The sequence below is a fragment of the Choloepus didactylus genome, chromosome 9 (assembly GCF_015220235.1).
Source record: "Choloepus didactylus isolate mChoDid1 chromosome 9, mChoDid1.pri, whole genome shotgun sequence".
Lineage (NCBI taxonomy): Eukaryota > Metazoa > Chordata > Mammalia > Pilosa > Megalonychidae > Choloepus > Choloepus didactylus.
The window spans coordinates 39802751-39817630 of NC_051315.1; the positions used below are offsets into that span (position 1 = coordinate 39802751).

The window sequence follows — 14880 nt, forward strand, 5'->3', positions numbered from 1 at the left end:
AATTCATTTCAAGTGAAGTTTTTACTTTTTTGTAACAAATTCATTCCCTATAAGAATGTATCCCTTGAACCTTAAGGGAACCAAGTTCAGATAAAGAAAAGAAGGTGTCCAGTTTACACACACAAATAATCTTACAGACTCCATAATTTCCAAAAGACAGACAATATGAGGAAATTTCAAACTGCTTAAGAGAAATTAATGAAACCCACGTAACCAAGTTGTGAAGACTTACTAAGAGAAACTAGGGAGTTTGGGAGTACTGCCTCTAACCCTCTGAATTAATTTTCAAAAAGGCAACCCTGTCCTTCTTTACTACATAGTTGAATGCCCACAGGAATTCTTATGTTTAATAAACTACAAACACTGTACACTTCAACAAGTCTATAAAAATTTTTCATTTCATTCTTTTAAGAATGAAAATGAAAACTTTTGGAATGAATCCAGCAGTAAGGCAGGTGATTGACAAACTTGGTAAATCCTCAAGTGCAGCGCTTTCACAGGGTGAACTGTGTTTTCCAAAGCACTGGGAGGAGCCATGGGGCCCACGTGTGGAAGGTTTCCTTCCGGGCGACCGGCTCTCCACCTCACACCCTCCCCCGGTGCTCTCCCCGCACTTACGTCACTTTGGAGGTCATAGGCCTTCCTGGCTTGGACCACATCATTCTGGTCGGGAAAGCACGACCACTGGTGCAGGTAATGACGATAGTCCACATCGCTCGCCAACACCTGGCCTTCTTTCGCAGCATTGATGGACACCATGTCCACCGGGATGGAGATCTTGGCCTTGTGGTCATTGTAGACCTTTTTGTACAACCGGTCATTCTGCATTTTCAATACATTTGCCGCCCAAGCCAGTTTAGGGTCTTCTTTTGCATTGAGATATCCGGCATAATGGCCTTTCTGTTTCTCATAAGCAGTTTTGTACAGATACTGGTGGATATGAACAGAAGAAAGAAGAGTAGTTTTCCCAAGCTCACTTTTTCTACAAAGCCTGTTCAGTGTAACTCTATCTCCCTTTTATTATCTTTTCCTTTTTTGACATTTTTTTTTAAATTCATACTATAAATTTTATACTTGATACATGATTTGTCTTTTATGTCTATTTGCATGAAATGTGATTAAGGCAAGAACAGTGCTTCTGAAATATCCTCCCAGTAAAGACATATCCAGTGTTTCCCAAACTTAAGTCATTGTTTGCCACCCTCATAATGTAACAAAAACAAGTATCACCTTGAAAGTTTACTTTAAATCAACTTGATTCTTCATTTAAATAAATTTATTTTTAAAGTACAAACTTATTTTAAAATTTATAACCCTACCTAAATGGAAAAAAAAAATCAGTGTTTTTCCAGCACATATTAAAACAATCATATGACTATTTTAAAAAATGTTTGTCCCTGGACTACATAAAATTATCCCAACAACCATCAGTAGTATGTATGCTGCACTTTGTGAAACAACGCAATTCTCTGTACCCACTAGATCCCCATAAGTGCTTGTAACTTAACTGATATTGAGAAGATATTGAAGAGAAAAGAAAAACCTGTGCTTAAACATAAGAAGAGAAGAGCTAGGCACAGATGCAGGCGAGTCTTCAAATTATTACAAGAGTTGCTCCTTGCATTTGGGGTTTTAAAACAACACATTAACAACAATGCCCTGCATTGTATTTAAATATAATTCCTGGGGAATTAAGTTAGTGATAAATGTGATATTAACCCCTGTGTGTCTACTAGTTAATGTTTGTTAAGTCTGAGCTCTTACATCACTGGCAATGTCCCTGGAAGCCTTGGCATGCTGGATCTCAATGGCATCTGCTCTCAGGTCATACCCGGTCATTTTGATGTCCTCCCACGCTTGCTGATATTGTTTCTGCAAAAGGACATTGCAATGCCACAGTCAATCCAAAGAGAGAGCTAATGAGTAAGCATTACTGATGCGTTCAAGGATCGATGAAAAAAGTGAAACTGAAAGTTAACCTTACCTTAAAATTTACAAAATAAACTAGTTTCATATTGAACTTGAGTTCCAGTAGATTTTTGGTGACATTAGTAAAGTTCTCTCCCAATAATTTTTTAAGATGGCAAATCAAGGGACAATAAATCATGTGAAAATTTTAAAAAATAATAATATTGCTTGAGTTTTAAAAGGAAAAAGCTGTTATGGCCCTTAAAAAATGAGAACTAGATATTATTATGCAGCATCTATAAATTTCTGTGTTATGCTTTTTGTTGAAGCTGCTGCATTTTTCCTTTCAATACAGATAGACGCACAAGTCTCTCTTACAAGCACCCACAGAGACACAGGCACATAGCTACTTAGCATTCATTCAAGGACTAGGAAAAAAAGGAATGATAGGAAATGCCTTTTTCCAAAATCTCTTTGGCATGTCTCAGTGAAAGCTTTGGTCAGGCAGAGAGCATTTTGTAAAGTGGGTGAGTGTGCGGTATCTTACGTTGCTGATGTTTATGGCATTGAGTTTAGACTGCAGCATCAAAGGAGTGTCAGCAGGCACGTTCACATTCGCCTTCTCTCTGTCCCAAGCATCGCGATACAATGGCTGGTGGAAATTAAAAACAAAGGAATGGTTGATCAGGAAGCAATTCAATTGCTGCATGAATAACATTATAGGTAAAATTAAAAGTTCTCATTGGATGTTCTCAGATATAAATGTAGATCACATTTTGTCCTCTTTTGACTTTTGACTTAAAAGGTGCCAATAGTGACCTCAACAGGGAGGGTAAGGTTCATGTGATACAATGTAAATTTAAAATAAGTCAGAAATCTGGTAGTAAAATTGTATCACTGTGATAATCCACATTGCTAATCAGGACCTGGCTTTTTTGGCCCAAGTAATTGCCATTATGTTCTACATTGGGGTTGCCGTTGGGTTTCTCAACCTATTTTATGATTGAACAGCAATAAAGAGGGAGCAATTTTGTGATTACATTACCAACTGGTGTGACTGTATTACAGTCAGGATTCCAAAAGGTTATCAAAGTATGTATCAGAGTTTTTGGAACAGGAAGATGCTCACCACACTAATACTGACCCAAGAGTTATCAAAGCAAATGGAATGCAGAGATGCCAACTGACTGACTACAGGAGGGTCTTTCTAGATACAAGTGTGTGCAAGATCTGAATGCTGGTATTTTAACAGTTTGAAGTTCACATTTAGAATTCCTCTTGATTGAGACTACTTCAATTTGCCTGAACATGCCACACACCCACTTACCTCACTGATCTGCACAGCATTGATCTTTGCCCGGATCACGTCAGGGGTATCCACAATGCTGGTGAACTTGAGGGCCTCGGGCCTGGTCCGATACAACCTTTCATTCACAAGATTCTGGGCATTCTTCACTCTCATCACTTCCACAGAACCCTCTGGCAACCATCCAATACCCTTCAACCATTCCAGGTCTGATTTGTACAAGTTCTAGATGAGGGAAAGGAGCACACGGTGGGGAAGAGTCAAATCTGCACACAAGAATGTGATGCTAGCAAACCAGAGGTCACCTCTATTTAAATCAGCTGGGTAGCCAACCGCATGAAACTCAAAGACTGACATTAAATGTTAGTATTTAGGTGTTACACCTCTGGTACACATCTCTGGGAGATGTTCACAGTATCCTACAGGAACTGGAGAAGGGCAACCAAGTGCATTTGAAGGAATGACTGCAATGGCATAATTTTGTTTTTATATTAGAGTGAGCTTGTTTGCTCACTACTTGAAATCTGTCTTTTATGTACCACTGGGAATGTCTGTAGCAATTTAGGAGAAAAAGATCCTTAAATGCATGTATTATCAGAAAAACTGTATCTATATCATCCACCTATCTATCAATCCTTTCCTATATGTGTCAGATAAACTTTGAAATTCAACATTTCCTGATGTTTATATCTATTTCTGAAATTGAGATATCTGATTATGCTAATGTATTGGAGCAGAACAACCAGGACTGAATTTTTCTACCTAATCATATAGAATAAGAGAAAAATTTTTTCTTCATAAATAAGGCCTTGCTACTATAAGAAGGAATCCTCATGATAGAAAATGTTTAAAAAACATCTACTATCATGAATTGTATAGATTAGGCTGGGTTCTACTAAGATAAGCATTCAAATTATGTCCCTAGGGAATAAACTGTGATAAAACATGAAATACACATTTCCTGGAATCTGACAAATACATACATCACTCTGCAGTTCGTAGGCTTTTTTAGCCTGGATCACATCATTCTGATCAGGCAGACACATCCACTGGTGCAGATAGTTGCGATAATCAATGTCGCTAACCAGGACCTGACATTTCTTGGCTTGAACAATTGACATCATATCCAAAGGTGTATTGTGAATTCCTTTAGACTTTTCATAAGCTTTCTTGTATTCTCTGTCACTCTGGATCTTGGCAGCATGTATAGACCATACCAACTTGGGGTCGTCTTGCAGGGTGCGGAAACCCACATGGTGGCCCAGTTGCTTACGGTAACCTTCTTTGTATTTGTACTAATATGAAAAATCAGATAAAAAAGACATGTAAAAAATCCACTAAGAGGACTTCTCGTTAACTGTTTCTAAAATGTTTTCCTATCCTTACTGTAAATTAGCTCAACACGGATAATCATTATATTTTGGTTCACTCTAAAGAAATTAGGTCTATTTTAGGTAGTTTCACAGAACACATGAGTCAAATCAGGAAGGAAATTATATGTTGAACAAGAAAAATAAAAAAAAATAGCTAATATTTACTGAGCTGTCACTATGTGCCAGACACTATTATGAGTGTTTCAAATGTATTGGGTTGATCCCTACAAATCTGATGAGTTTTTTGGGTCAAAAATTGTTAAATAGTAGTAATTAAAATTTAATCCATACAACATTTCTATGAGGCAGATAATAGTATCATCACATAATTCAGATGGGGAAAATAAGGCACAGTGAGGGAACCATCACCTCGCAGGTTGCCTGGCACGTTCGTGGTGGAGAGTTAGGTCAGGTGATCTCCCAATGGAACTGAAGGCTCCTCAGGTACGGGAAAGGCATATGTGTGATTTTGGAACAGACAAGAAAGATGTATGTTTGGGGGATGGAAAGCAAGGCTGTTGGTGTGAATCAGAAGATGACAGTATAAGGCCTGAGGGCAAGAGTTTCCATCTCATGAGTGGACTAGAGGATTTTGGTTTCTTTTCTGTATGTTTGGACAACATAGGAAAGACTGGACAAGAGATAGAAAGAGAAATTGGAAATAAAGCAGATACTGTGAACCAGCTATGTATGATTTTTAGAGATAAAAAACAAAGAATAAAAAGAAGGAAACAACTGGGTACATGAGATACAAAATAGAGAACCCAGAGAAAGAGACCCATGGTGGCTTAATGATTTGGAGCTGGGAAACTTGGTAGGATAATTTTTTTGTTAGTAAGTTTTTAAAAATTAGCATTAAATGAACTTCAAAAGGTTACTAACAGTATTATGCATAAGCCTCCAGTGTAAAATCTTACATAAAAAATGTAATCTCAGCCTTAGATCTCCCATGAAAGTTACCATCTGTGATTTACATTTATGAAGCATGTCAGAAATATTTTGCAGAGAAAATGACATTTTATTGGCTCCTGAATGTTTTCCAAGAATTTTATGTAGACTCTTCATGACATTTTACTTCTACTTAGAAACAACTTGGAAGTTATTTACACATATACCTCATCTATGCTACCCTTAATGCATATTGACGCATATTAATAATTTTAAACACAGGAAGTCTTTAGCACAAGACAAAAATGCAATTTCATGGATTAAAAATAACTTTTTGAAAAATACTCTCCTTGTTTTATGGAGGAGATAATCCACAAGAAAATAGAACTGTACCTCACTGGCAATTTCTCTTGACGCTTTTGCACGTTTGATTTCTATGGCATCTGCTCTGATATCGTAGCCTTTCTGCTTGGCCTCATCCCACTCTTTTTGATAGAGTTTCTATTGAGGGAAAGCACAGGTTTGTTTACAAGAATCAAAAATAATTAAATATACTCAAAATAATCATAAATCATAAGTCATAATGTAAACACAAGCAACATGAGGAAAAAACATTAATTTCTGAGTTATTTTAATTTGTGGTACAAATCATAAGTCATAATGTAAACACAAGCAACATGAGGAAAAAACATTAATTTCTGAGTTATTTTAATTTGTGGTACTCAGCATAATTCTGATGAAAAATTTAAAGCTAAAACATCTAATTCTTAATGTTCGAATATTTAATTAATCACAATAAGGTACGCATCTGAAAATATCCTACTACACAGCACATAGAAACTAAGAATCTACTGTGAAGCTAGAGAAACTTTCATCAAGGTACTTTTTTGACTTTTCAGATGTCTCTGCTAAAGGAATGTAATATAGATATAATACATATCCTGCTCTTTGGATGTAATAAAAAATTGCCTTTTGGCTTTCCTCATGGTCTTGAAATGTCAAACAAGAAAGTCCTAGACCAATCACCAGACCTAACAAGCCGATAGACTCTGTTACTTCTTACACTTTCTAGTGTAATTGACCAATGATTTCATTATTCCCAATTAACATACAAAGAAACTGAGCTAAACACATGGGATATAGGATGACGACTTCAAGGTTGGAAGGAGGACACCAATAGGATTCAGGTGTCCAACTGCTGCAGTCTAGGCCCCTAGCCATATATCTAAACTAAGGTTTAGAAGAAAGAATTCTCATCCATATTGCACTAAGAGTGGCTGTTACAGTGAAGAGGTCTAGGACCGAAATCCGTATACACTGCTAAGGGATGTACTTTGTCCATTCTACCACACCCCATAAGCTGGCAGATATTGTCTATTAAAGGCATTATACATCATGTTGTGCCTCTTACATTGCTGATTTGCAAGGCATTGATATGGGCCTGCAGCATGAGTGGCGTGTCAGAAGGAATGTGGATGTTGCTCTTATCTTTATTCCAGGCTTCCTGGTACAGCTTCTGTTGAGAGAAGGGAAATAACATATTTCAAAATATGTGGCAGAGAAGGGATGCCTGACATGATAAGCCTTGGCTATTATTTAAAGTGGGAAAATGTCTTTATATATGTTATACCATTTAATAGGTAGCAGAATTATACTACATGTTTTAATATTTAATAGGAGTTAAATAACTATTTGTTTCCCTAAATTTCAATGAAGGGACATTTTTCATTTTAGTGCTTCAGAGTGTACGTGTGCTAGCAGAAAGGTATGTTGGCATTTATTAGAGCTCTGCTTTGCGTGTGCCGTCACTAAACTAGTCAAGAGATTCTTAGAGCTGCTCCTAGCACTATACTTCTTTGAAGAGGAACAGTCTACTTGCTCAATCTGGGTGGCATCATCTGAAAGTAGAGTTCAGCAAAAGGAAAGCTTGGAAGTAAAATGGTTCTGACCTCACTCATTTGCAGAGAATTGGTTTTCGCCAGGACAACATCTGGGGTGTCAACAATGGAAGTGAAGGTCAAGGCTTCTGGTCGTGTTCTATAAAGCTTTTCATTTATGAGGTCTTGAGCATTCTTCACTCTGGCCATTTCTACGGAGCCTTCTGGCATCCAACCGATGCCACGCAGCCACTCCAGGTCTGCTTTATACGCATTCTGCAAAGATTTTGTAGAATTAGGCAAAAATTTTGTTCCAAACATTAGACATACAACTCCCCTTGATTGAAAAATAAAGTACACAAGCTTGAGGGTATTATTAGAACAGGGGATAGTGGCTCCAGAAAAGTAAGACCTGAGAATTTACATGATTTGGGTTTTTTTAAAATATTGATGACAGAAGTAATTTGCAAAAGCATGATTATTACACTATCCTTGAATAATGAAATGGTAATAATGCTGACTTCCATGGTAATTATTTGATAATTCAAATAAATCATATAGTTGAAAAATTAGAAAAGGGGAACTTTTTTGAAACTCATTTTATTTTAATCCTGTAATAATTGACTGAAGGGAGTTTTGTTTAGTGTTTTAGACCTAATACAATAGTGACACTTATTTTAAAAAATATCTGATGATTTATATTTGCCTGCAATATTTTCATTGCCAAGAATTACAAAAATCATTAAGAAAACAATCTGGAACTTAGTCCTGGGACTAAAGGACATGATCTAAGTAGGGTTCTTCATCTATATTTTTTGCTTCCGATGACATAAATCCTTAATATGGGTTTTGCATTAAACAACATGAAGGTTGCCCCCTGGTTTGTATAGTGCGCAACCTGTGGGACTGTCCAGAAAGTACTGACTGGACAATTAACAAATCTGTATCACCTGATTCCACCCTTCCCAAAGTTCAAATACTGAAACCATTACATACCTCACTCTGCAGGTCATAGGCTTTCTTTGCTTGGATAATGTCGTTTTGATCAGGTAAGCAGGTCCAATGATGCAGGTAATTGCGATAATCAATGTCACTGACCAGAGTCTGACATTTCTTGGCCTGCAAGATGCCTAGCATGTCCACTGGGCTAGAGAACTTGGTCTTCCACTTCTGGAAATCCTTCTTGTACTCCCTTTCACTTTGAATCTTCCCTGCATGTATGGCACACATTATCTTGGGATCGTCTTCCACACAGTGGGCTCCAATGTGGTGGCCTCTCTGTTTCTCATAGGCTTCTTTGTATTTGTACTAAAATGCCAGAAATCCAGTTTTAGAAATACCATTTTAGAGTCATACAACAGCTGACATTTACAGGCAACATTAAAACTCATGCACAAATGGACAAGAATGTCATATCACAAACATTTTGGTACCTCTGAACAATTTAAAACTAACATTTGAGCCTATAAAAAAATAGCTGTAGTTTAACGATCTTTCTTCCTTGGAATCCTTTCCTGCAGCAACTCTATTACAATTCCAAAATTTATGTTTCTTTTCACATGACAGCAGTAGGAAAGGGCATGGATGGTAGGAAGCAGGACTTGGAGAAAAAATATGTGGAAGCAAATGTGAAGTGTGGTTCACCAGCAGCAACAGAGGGTGCTCAGCTTTGTGGGGACCAACGGGGGTTAGGTGGAAGTTACTCACGTCACTGGCGATGTCCCTCGAGGCCTTGGCACTTTTGATGGAAATAGCATCAGCTCTCAGATCATAGTCCTTCATCTTGGACTCATCCCATCCCTTTGTGTAAAGTTTCTAGGCAGAGGAAAACATACAACCGAAAATAAAAATTTTTTAGAAAGCTTAATAGGCCAATCCCAAAAGGGAAATTGGTGAGGTCGAAAAAAGTATTTTAATCACTCCCATAAAGATTTAAACAACAGTCAGTGAGGAAATCTCTTACGTGGCTGACATTCAGAGAATTGCTCTTGGCCAGTAAGATTTCTGGGGTGTCCGGCATCACGTGAATGGAGGTTTTGTCAGTATCCCAGGCTTCTGTATACAAATGCTGCAGAGAGAAAACCCTTGATTGTTAAACCCAATAACCTTCAGTTATCATCAGATCTAACCCAACAAAAAAGGTTCCCATTTAACTGTAAAATAGTTAATGACTATAAAACAGTTAATTGCTTTTATAGGCTATTGAAGATGCTGGAAGCAAAAGTGTAATAGGGAGAGTAAAACAAAGCAATATTTAAAAAGGCAATCAACTGCTTCATCGCTTCTATGAAGCATTACAGTGGTATCAATCATTAGTCTTTGCACCAGTGAATTTCAAGCTGACAGTCCCTCCAGGGACAGAACTCAGTTGTAGAACTATGGTATGGTAAAAATCCCTAGACTTCAGAGTCAATCCCAAATTCAAACCCAACTCCACTGTGTCTGAGCTGTGTGATCTTGAGAAAGGTACATAACATCACACATTCCTCATCTCCAAGACGGGGATAAGCAAATCTTTTTTCTGAAGTAGTAGTAGAAGATTAAGCATGATTTACATCAAGTATCCAAGTCATAGTAGGTATTCAACAGATTTTATGATAGGCATTCATTTGTGTACGGCACAAAATAGTTTCCAGAGTTTGATGCCCCAAACTCGAGAGTTGGATATCTGAGAGTCAATTTTATATTATGCATTGAGTACTCAATCCCACTATCTGAATGTTTGGAAGACTTTCATGCAGGTGTGGGGGAGTCCAGTTAGGTTTCATTCAATTTAATACGTGCATATGAAGTGCCTACTTGCTGGATTAAGAATTAGTCCCTATCAGTTAACAGAATGATAGACCACTAGAGGAAAGAAGAGATTGTTTATCCTGAATGATAAAACCAAAAGCAGTAATAGGAGCTCACTTTCAAAAATGGAAGTCAGCAACCTAAGGTGGAAGAGCAAGCCAAGCAACTGATTTGAGTTGCGCACTGGCCCTGCCATGAAACACTGTGTGTTTCCCTGTCCTCAGAATGAAATGCTGGGCAGCTATTTATATTCCTTACTGGATGGACAAAGAGATGCAACGGCCTGAGCCTGCTCTGCCCTGGAGAATGTGCAGGGTATTCTAGGAAAATCATCCCCTGCTACACTTCTGCAGGCACACAGAGAACTGGGGGACACAGGATTCAGAGGATCATATGGTACCAACTAGAATTCAAGCAGATGCTCTGTTGAAGGCATGGATAAGAATCAGGCCCATTAAATCTCCTTTCTGTGGAAACTGTCAGGGAATTTCCCACCCTAGGAGCCCAGCCAGGGAAGAAGTGACAGCTGGAGACTCACCTTGCTCATTGTCAGGGCATTGTTCTTTGCCAGGACAATTTCCGGGGTGTCTGTAATGCACGTGAATGTGAGCTGCTCTGCAGGCTGGCGGTACTTCCTCTCACTCAGGATTTCTCCAGCTCTCTTCACCCTCTTGACCTCTACAGAGTCGATGGGAACCCACCCAATGCCTCTCAGCCACTCCAGATCAGCCTTGTAAAGAGCCTGAAAAGTAAAATAATGTCAAATGTTTACAGAAATTACCTAGACACCCTGGTGCTTGATCTTGACTTGACATAGACAGACGGCCTAACTCCGCATCTTTTTTGTGTAAATTTCTGGTAGACCCATGGATTGCCTTACTTTGGTTTAGAAATATCTTGTCCCTGAATGCAGCCAATATTTGCCATTTTAAAGAATAAAAACTCTCTAATAGTGTGTCATTTCAGTAATACCCAATCGCCTGAGAGAAATTACTGTCTGCCTCCTGAAATAGTATTTATTCTCCGATTTGACTGTCCATACCTCATTTTCTGGGAATAACATATACCCAGTTAGAATGCCAATTGTTCCTATTCTCATTGAGCAGTGGTGTGTACAGCCAGTCATGTGATATAAGGAACGGACGAATGCTACAGATAGAATGTTGAATTCGTCTGTTTTCTGGGGATAAATTAAAAATGGCATATATTTTCATTTGATTCTAATTACATGCTTCTAAATCAAAGAGTACATATCTTTTATTTATCTTATCCTCAGTCCCTTTCTTGTGTTACAATTCAGGTAGAAAAGGACATTTTATCACAGTTTCAATGTTCTTTAAATTTAAATAATTGGCTGAAGGAGAATTTTTCCCCTTAAGTAAGGACAACACTTTTTTTTGTTTGTTTTTATGACTTTTTTTTAGAAACTTCTGTTTATGTGCCACTACTTTTATCATTCTTCCAAACTGACAATTTAGTCCAAGCCTGATTAAAACAGGAGCTAATATGCCAATGTGCCAGTTTGGATATATTATGCCCCCCACAAAGCCATGATCTTTTAATCCATTCCTGTGGGATATTTGGGTTAGGTTGTTTCCATGGAGCTGTGACTCACCCAACTGTAGGTGATACTTCTGATTAGATTATTTACATGGAGGTGTGGCCCTGCCCATTCAGCGTGGGTCTTGAGTAGTTCAGTGGAGTCCTTTAAAGGGAGCTCTCACAGAGAGCAGAGATTAAAAAGGCCCCAGGATATGCTAAGACAAGGCCCAGATGCTTGCTAATCCTTAGAGATTGTTGGAGATGCAGCTGAGACAGACAAATGTCCGGAGACAGCCATTGAAAGCAGACTTTGCTACCCCAGAGTTTGCCTGGGAGAAACTAAAAGAATACCCCCCAGAGAAATGTCCTGGGAGAAAGCCATTTTGAAACCAGAACCCGAGAGCTGATGCCAGCCCTGCGCCTTCCCAGCTGACAGGTGTTCTCCTGACGCCACCGGCCATTCTTCAGTGAAGGCACCCTATTGTTGATGCCTTGGTTTGGACACTTTCACGGTAACTTTGTAACCAAATAAACCCCCCTTATAAAAGCTAATCCATTTCTGGTATTTTGCATAATGGCAGCTCTAGCAAACCGTAACAGCCAATGAGGTAGTATTTGAATCCCCAGAAGACAATCTACTGGCTGAAAACAAAAGTGCCTAACACATTCTTAGGGAACTATTGTTTTCAGTTTCTTAGAAAACTTGTCTCTCTATATACAATTCATTCTTAAACTTCTATCTGCAAGATATCATAGCTACTGCCTATAATTTAAGTAACCAGAAAAATGATAATGCAATCTAAATTCATTTGAAAAATTAGGCTGCTTTAAACCAGGCATTCTTAACTTGGTGTCAATGAACTTGGATAGGAAAAAAAAAATACATTTTTTTTCATTAACATCTAACGGAAATATAGTATTTCATTCAATTATAAGTATAGGCAACAGATCATAATAGTGTTAGCACTACTTATGACTTTCTTAGGAATAGAAATCACAAATAGTTTCATTCCCATTAAAACTGTTGTGACAAAGTATTTATGCATATTACTTCTTTGGAATTATAGTAATTATTAAACTCACTGCTCAATCTTATCTAATGTACCAATAGAAAAGCTTCATCTTACTACATCACAGATTTTTCGTTACTATTGTGATAACCGTATTTCCATATGATTGGCTCCTATTGAAGTCTTATATATTTTATTTTATGCACTTAAAAACATTATCCTGAGAAGGTACCCATGGACTTCACCAGACTGTCAGCGGGTCCCTGGCATAAAATGTTTAAGAACTCCCATTTTAAACCTTTAAACACGAGACTAGGGAAGATTTGACCCACTCACGTCACTCTGCAGGTCGTAGGCCTTCCGAGCCTGAGTGACGTCGTTCTGGTCGGGCAGGCAGATCCACTCATGGAGAGGATGCCTGTAGTCTATGTCGCTCACAAGGATCTGGCACTTCTTGGCCTGCACCACCGCCAGCATGTCCACTGGGCTGCTGAACTTGGTCTTCCACTTCTCAAAGTCCTTCTTGTACTCCCTGTCGCTCTGGATCTTGGCCGCGTGGATGGACCACATCATCTTGGGGTCATCCTGAACTTTCCGGGCACCAATGTGGTGGCCCAGCTGCTTGCGGTAGCCCTCTTTGTACTTGTACTAAAGGAAGAAATGGGGTGTGAGTCTAATGATGAGAACATCTTATTTGCTTAGCACTTCATAATTCCACACATACATTGTGTCTTTTGATTTTTCCACCACTGTTGTGTAGGAACAAGGATAATATTATCAAACCCACTGTATAGAAAGGAATCTGAAGCTTAAGGGGTTAAGCGATTTGGTCAACATCTCACACACAGGTGGCAGGAATGAGACTAGAATGAAAAGCTTCTGCTTCCTAATACTTTTCCCTTCTATTAAACTACACTGCCTAGTTGTATTGCTTAACAGGTGAAGGGAAAACATCATGTAAAATATAACAGAGTATTTACTTAAAGACATGGCTATTTTTCTCTAAAAATATCTTGATATGAAGAATATTACAGAGTATATTCCTTGTTATTAGACTAGAGTGAATTCCCTAGCTGAAGAGATGCGTTACACTTAGAGTTTATGTGCTACCAGGGAATAATAGCTCCCTAACCAGCCTGTCAATGATACTGATGTTGCACCATGAGAGAGTCATCTCTTGAGGTTAAGACTTTACCTCGAGTGCAGGAATAACATGCTATGGTCCATTTTACTATGAGGTTATTATCATGTAAGCATCTCCAGCGTCACAGCTGGAACAAGTATGGACAATGAAGGAATGGAGCATAAGTCCAAAGCACAGGGCCCTTCCAGAAGAAGGAAAGTCTGGATTTGGCCCTAAGGAGGTCCCAGCACAGAAGGAGGGCACTGGACACCCACAGAAGATGTTTCTCATGAGAAGGAAAAGAGTAGAGAGAAAATGCAGGTGGGTGCTGAGAGGAAGCTTTGCTTATTTTGCAGTTTGTTCTTGTGGCCATTTAGGGGCATCTTACTAAGAGAACCTCACCAGTAGTCACAAAGGGTAAACAAATCTCTAAAATGTGTCTGTCATCTAGTTTTTCTTTTATGCCAGAATAAATCAACAGAAGTAGCAAGAAAGAGTTCACATTTACACTTTGGTATCAATCTCATTAATTTTACAAACATCTGGGTCAATTACTGCCCAGATTTCTGATACCAAAATAAATCCATGTTTGTGTCCATAAAATACTTATTTTTAGAATGTCTCTTTGACTGAATAACAGGGATAATGGGCATTGTATTTTGTGCTGTTCCTTTTTTCATTTGCAACTTTGCACATGAGGAATGATAAAGGAAATTGAGACTGTTAGGGACAACTAGTGTCCTGGCAAGAAAAACTCTAAAAGCTGCCATTTGACAACATCTTTGAGTAAGAAATGCCTCTACCAAAAACACTGACTTACATCACTAGCAATTTCTCTTGAAGCCTTGGCTGCTTGGATTGGAATGGCATCTAAACGCAAGTCATAGCCTTCCTTCCTGGCTTCTTCCAAAGCAAGTTTATAGAGTTTCTGTAGAAAAGAGAGCCATTAATCATCACTGCTCTTATAAAAAAAAAAAAAGGAAACCATTTATTGCTCAATTTTCTCCATCTTCATGTAAACTACAGGTAGTTTGGGTGGCCTTGAAGATAGCTTTGCTTC

General features: G+C 38.4%; 1 protein-coding gene across 1 annotated transcript in view; it reads right to left on the reverse strand.

Moving 5' to 3' along the window:
- NEB (nebulin) overlaps positions 1-14880 on the reverse strand; it is a 243548-nt gene that overhangs the window by 97199 nt on the left and 131469 nt on the right. The window contains 14 exon segments of the mRNA XM_037849798.1: positions 619-930; positions 1765-1872; positions 2456-2560; positions 3236-3439; positions 4198-4509; positions 5869-5976; positions 6887-6991; positions 7425-7628; positions 8349-8660; positions 9060-9167; positions 9316-9420; positions 10684-10887; positions 13034-13345; positions 14641-14748. Coding sequence (XP_037705726.1) covers positions 619-930; positions 1765-1872; positions 2456-2560; positions 3236-3439; positions 4198-4509; positions 5869-5976; positions 6887-6991; positions 7425-7628; positions 8349-8660; positions 9060-9167; positions 9316-9420; positions 10684-10887; positions 13034-13345; positions 14641-14748 — 2607 coding nt within the window.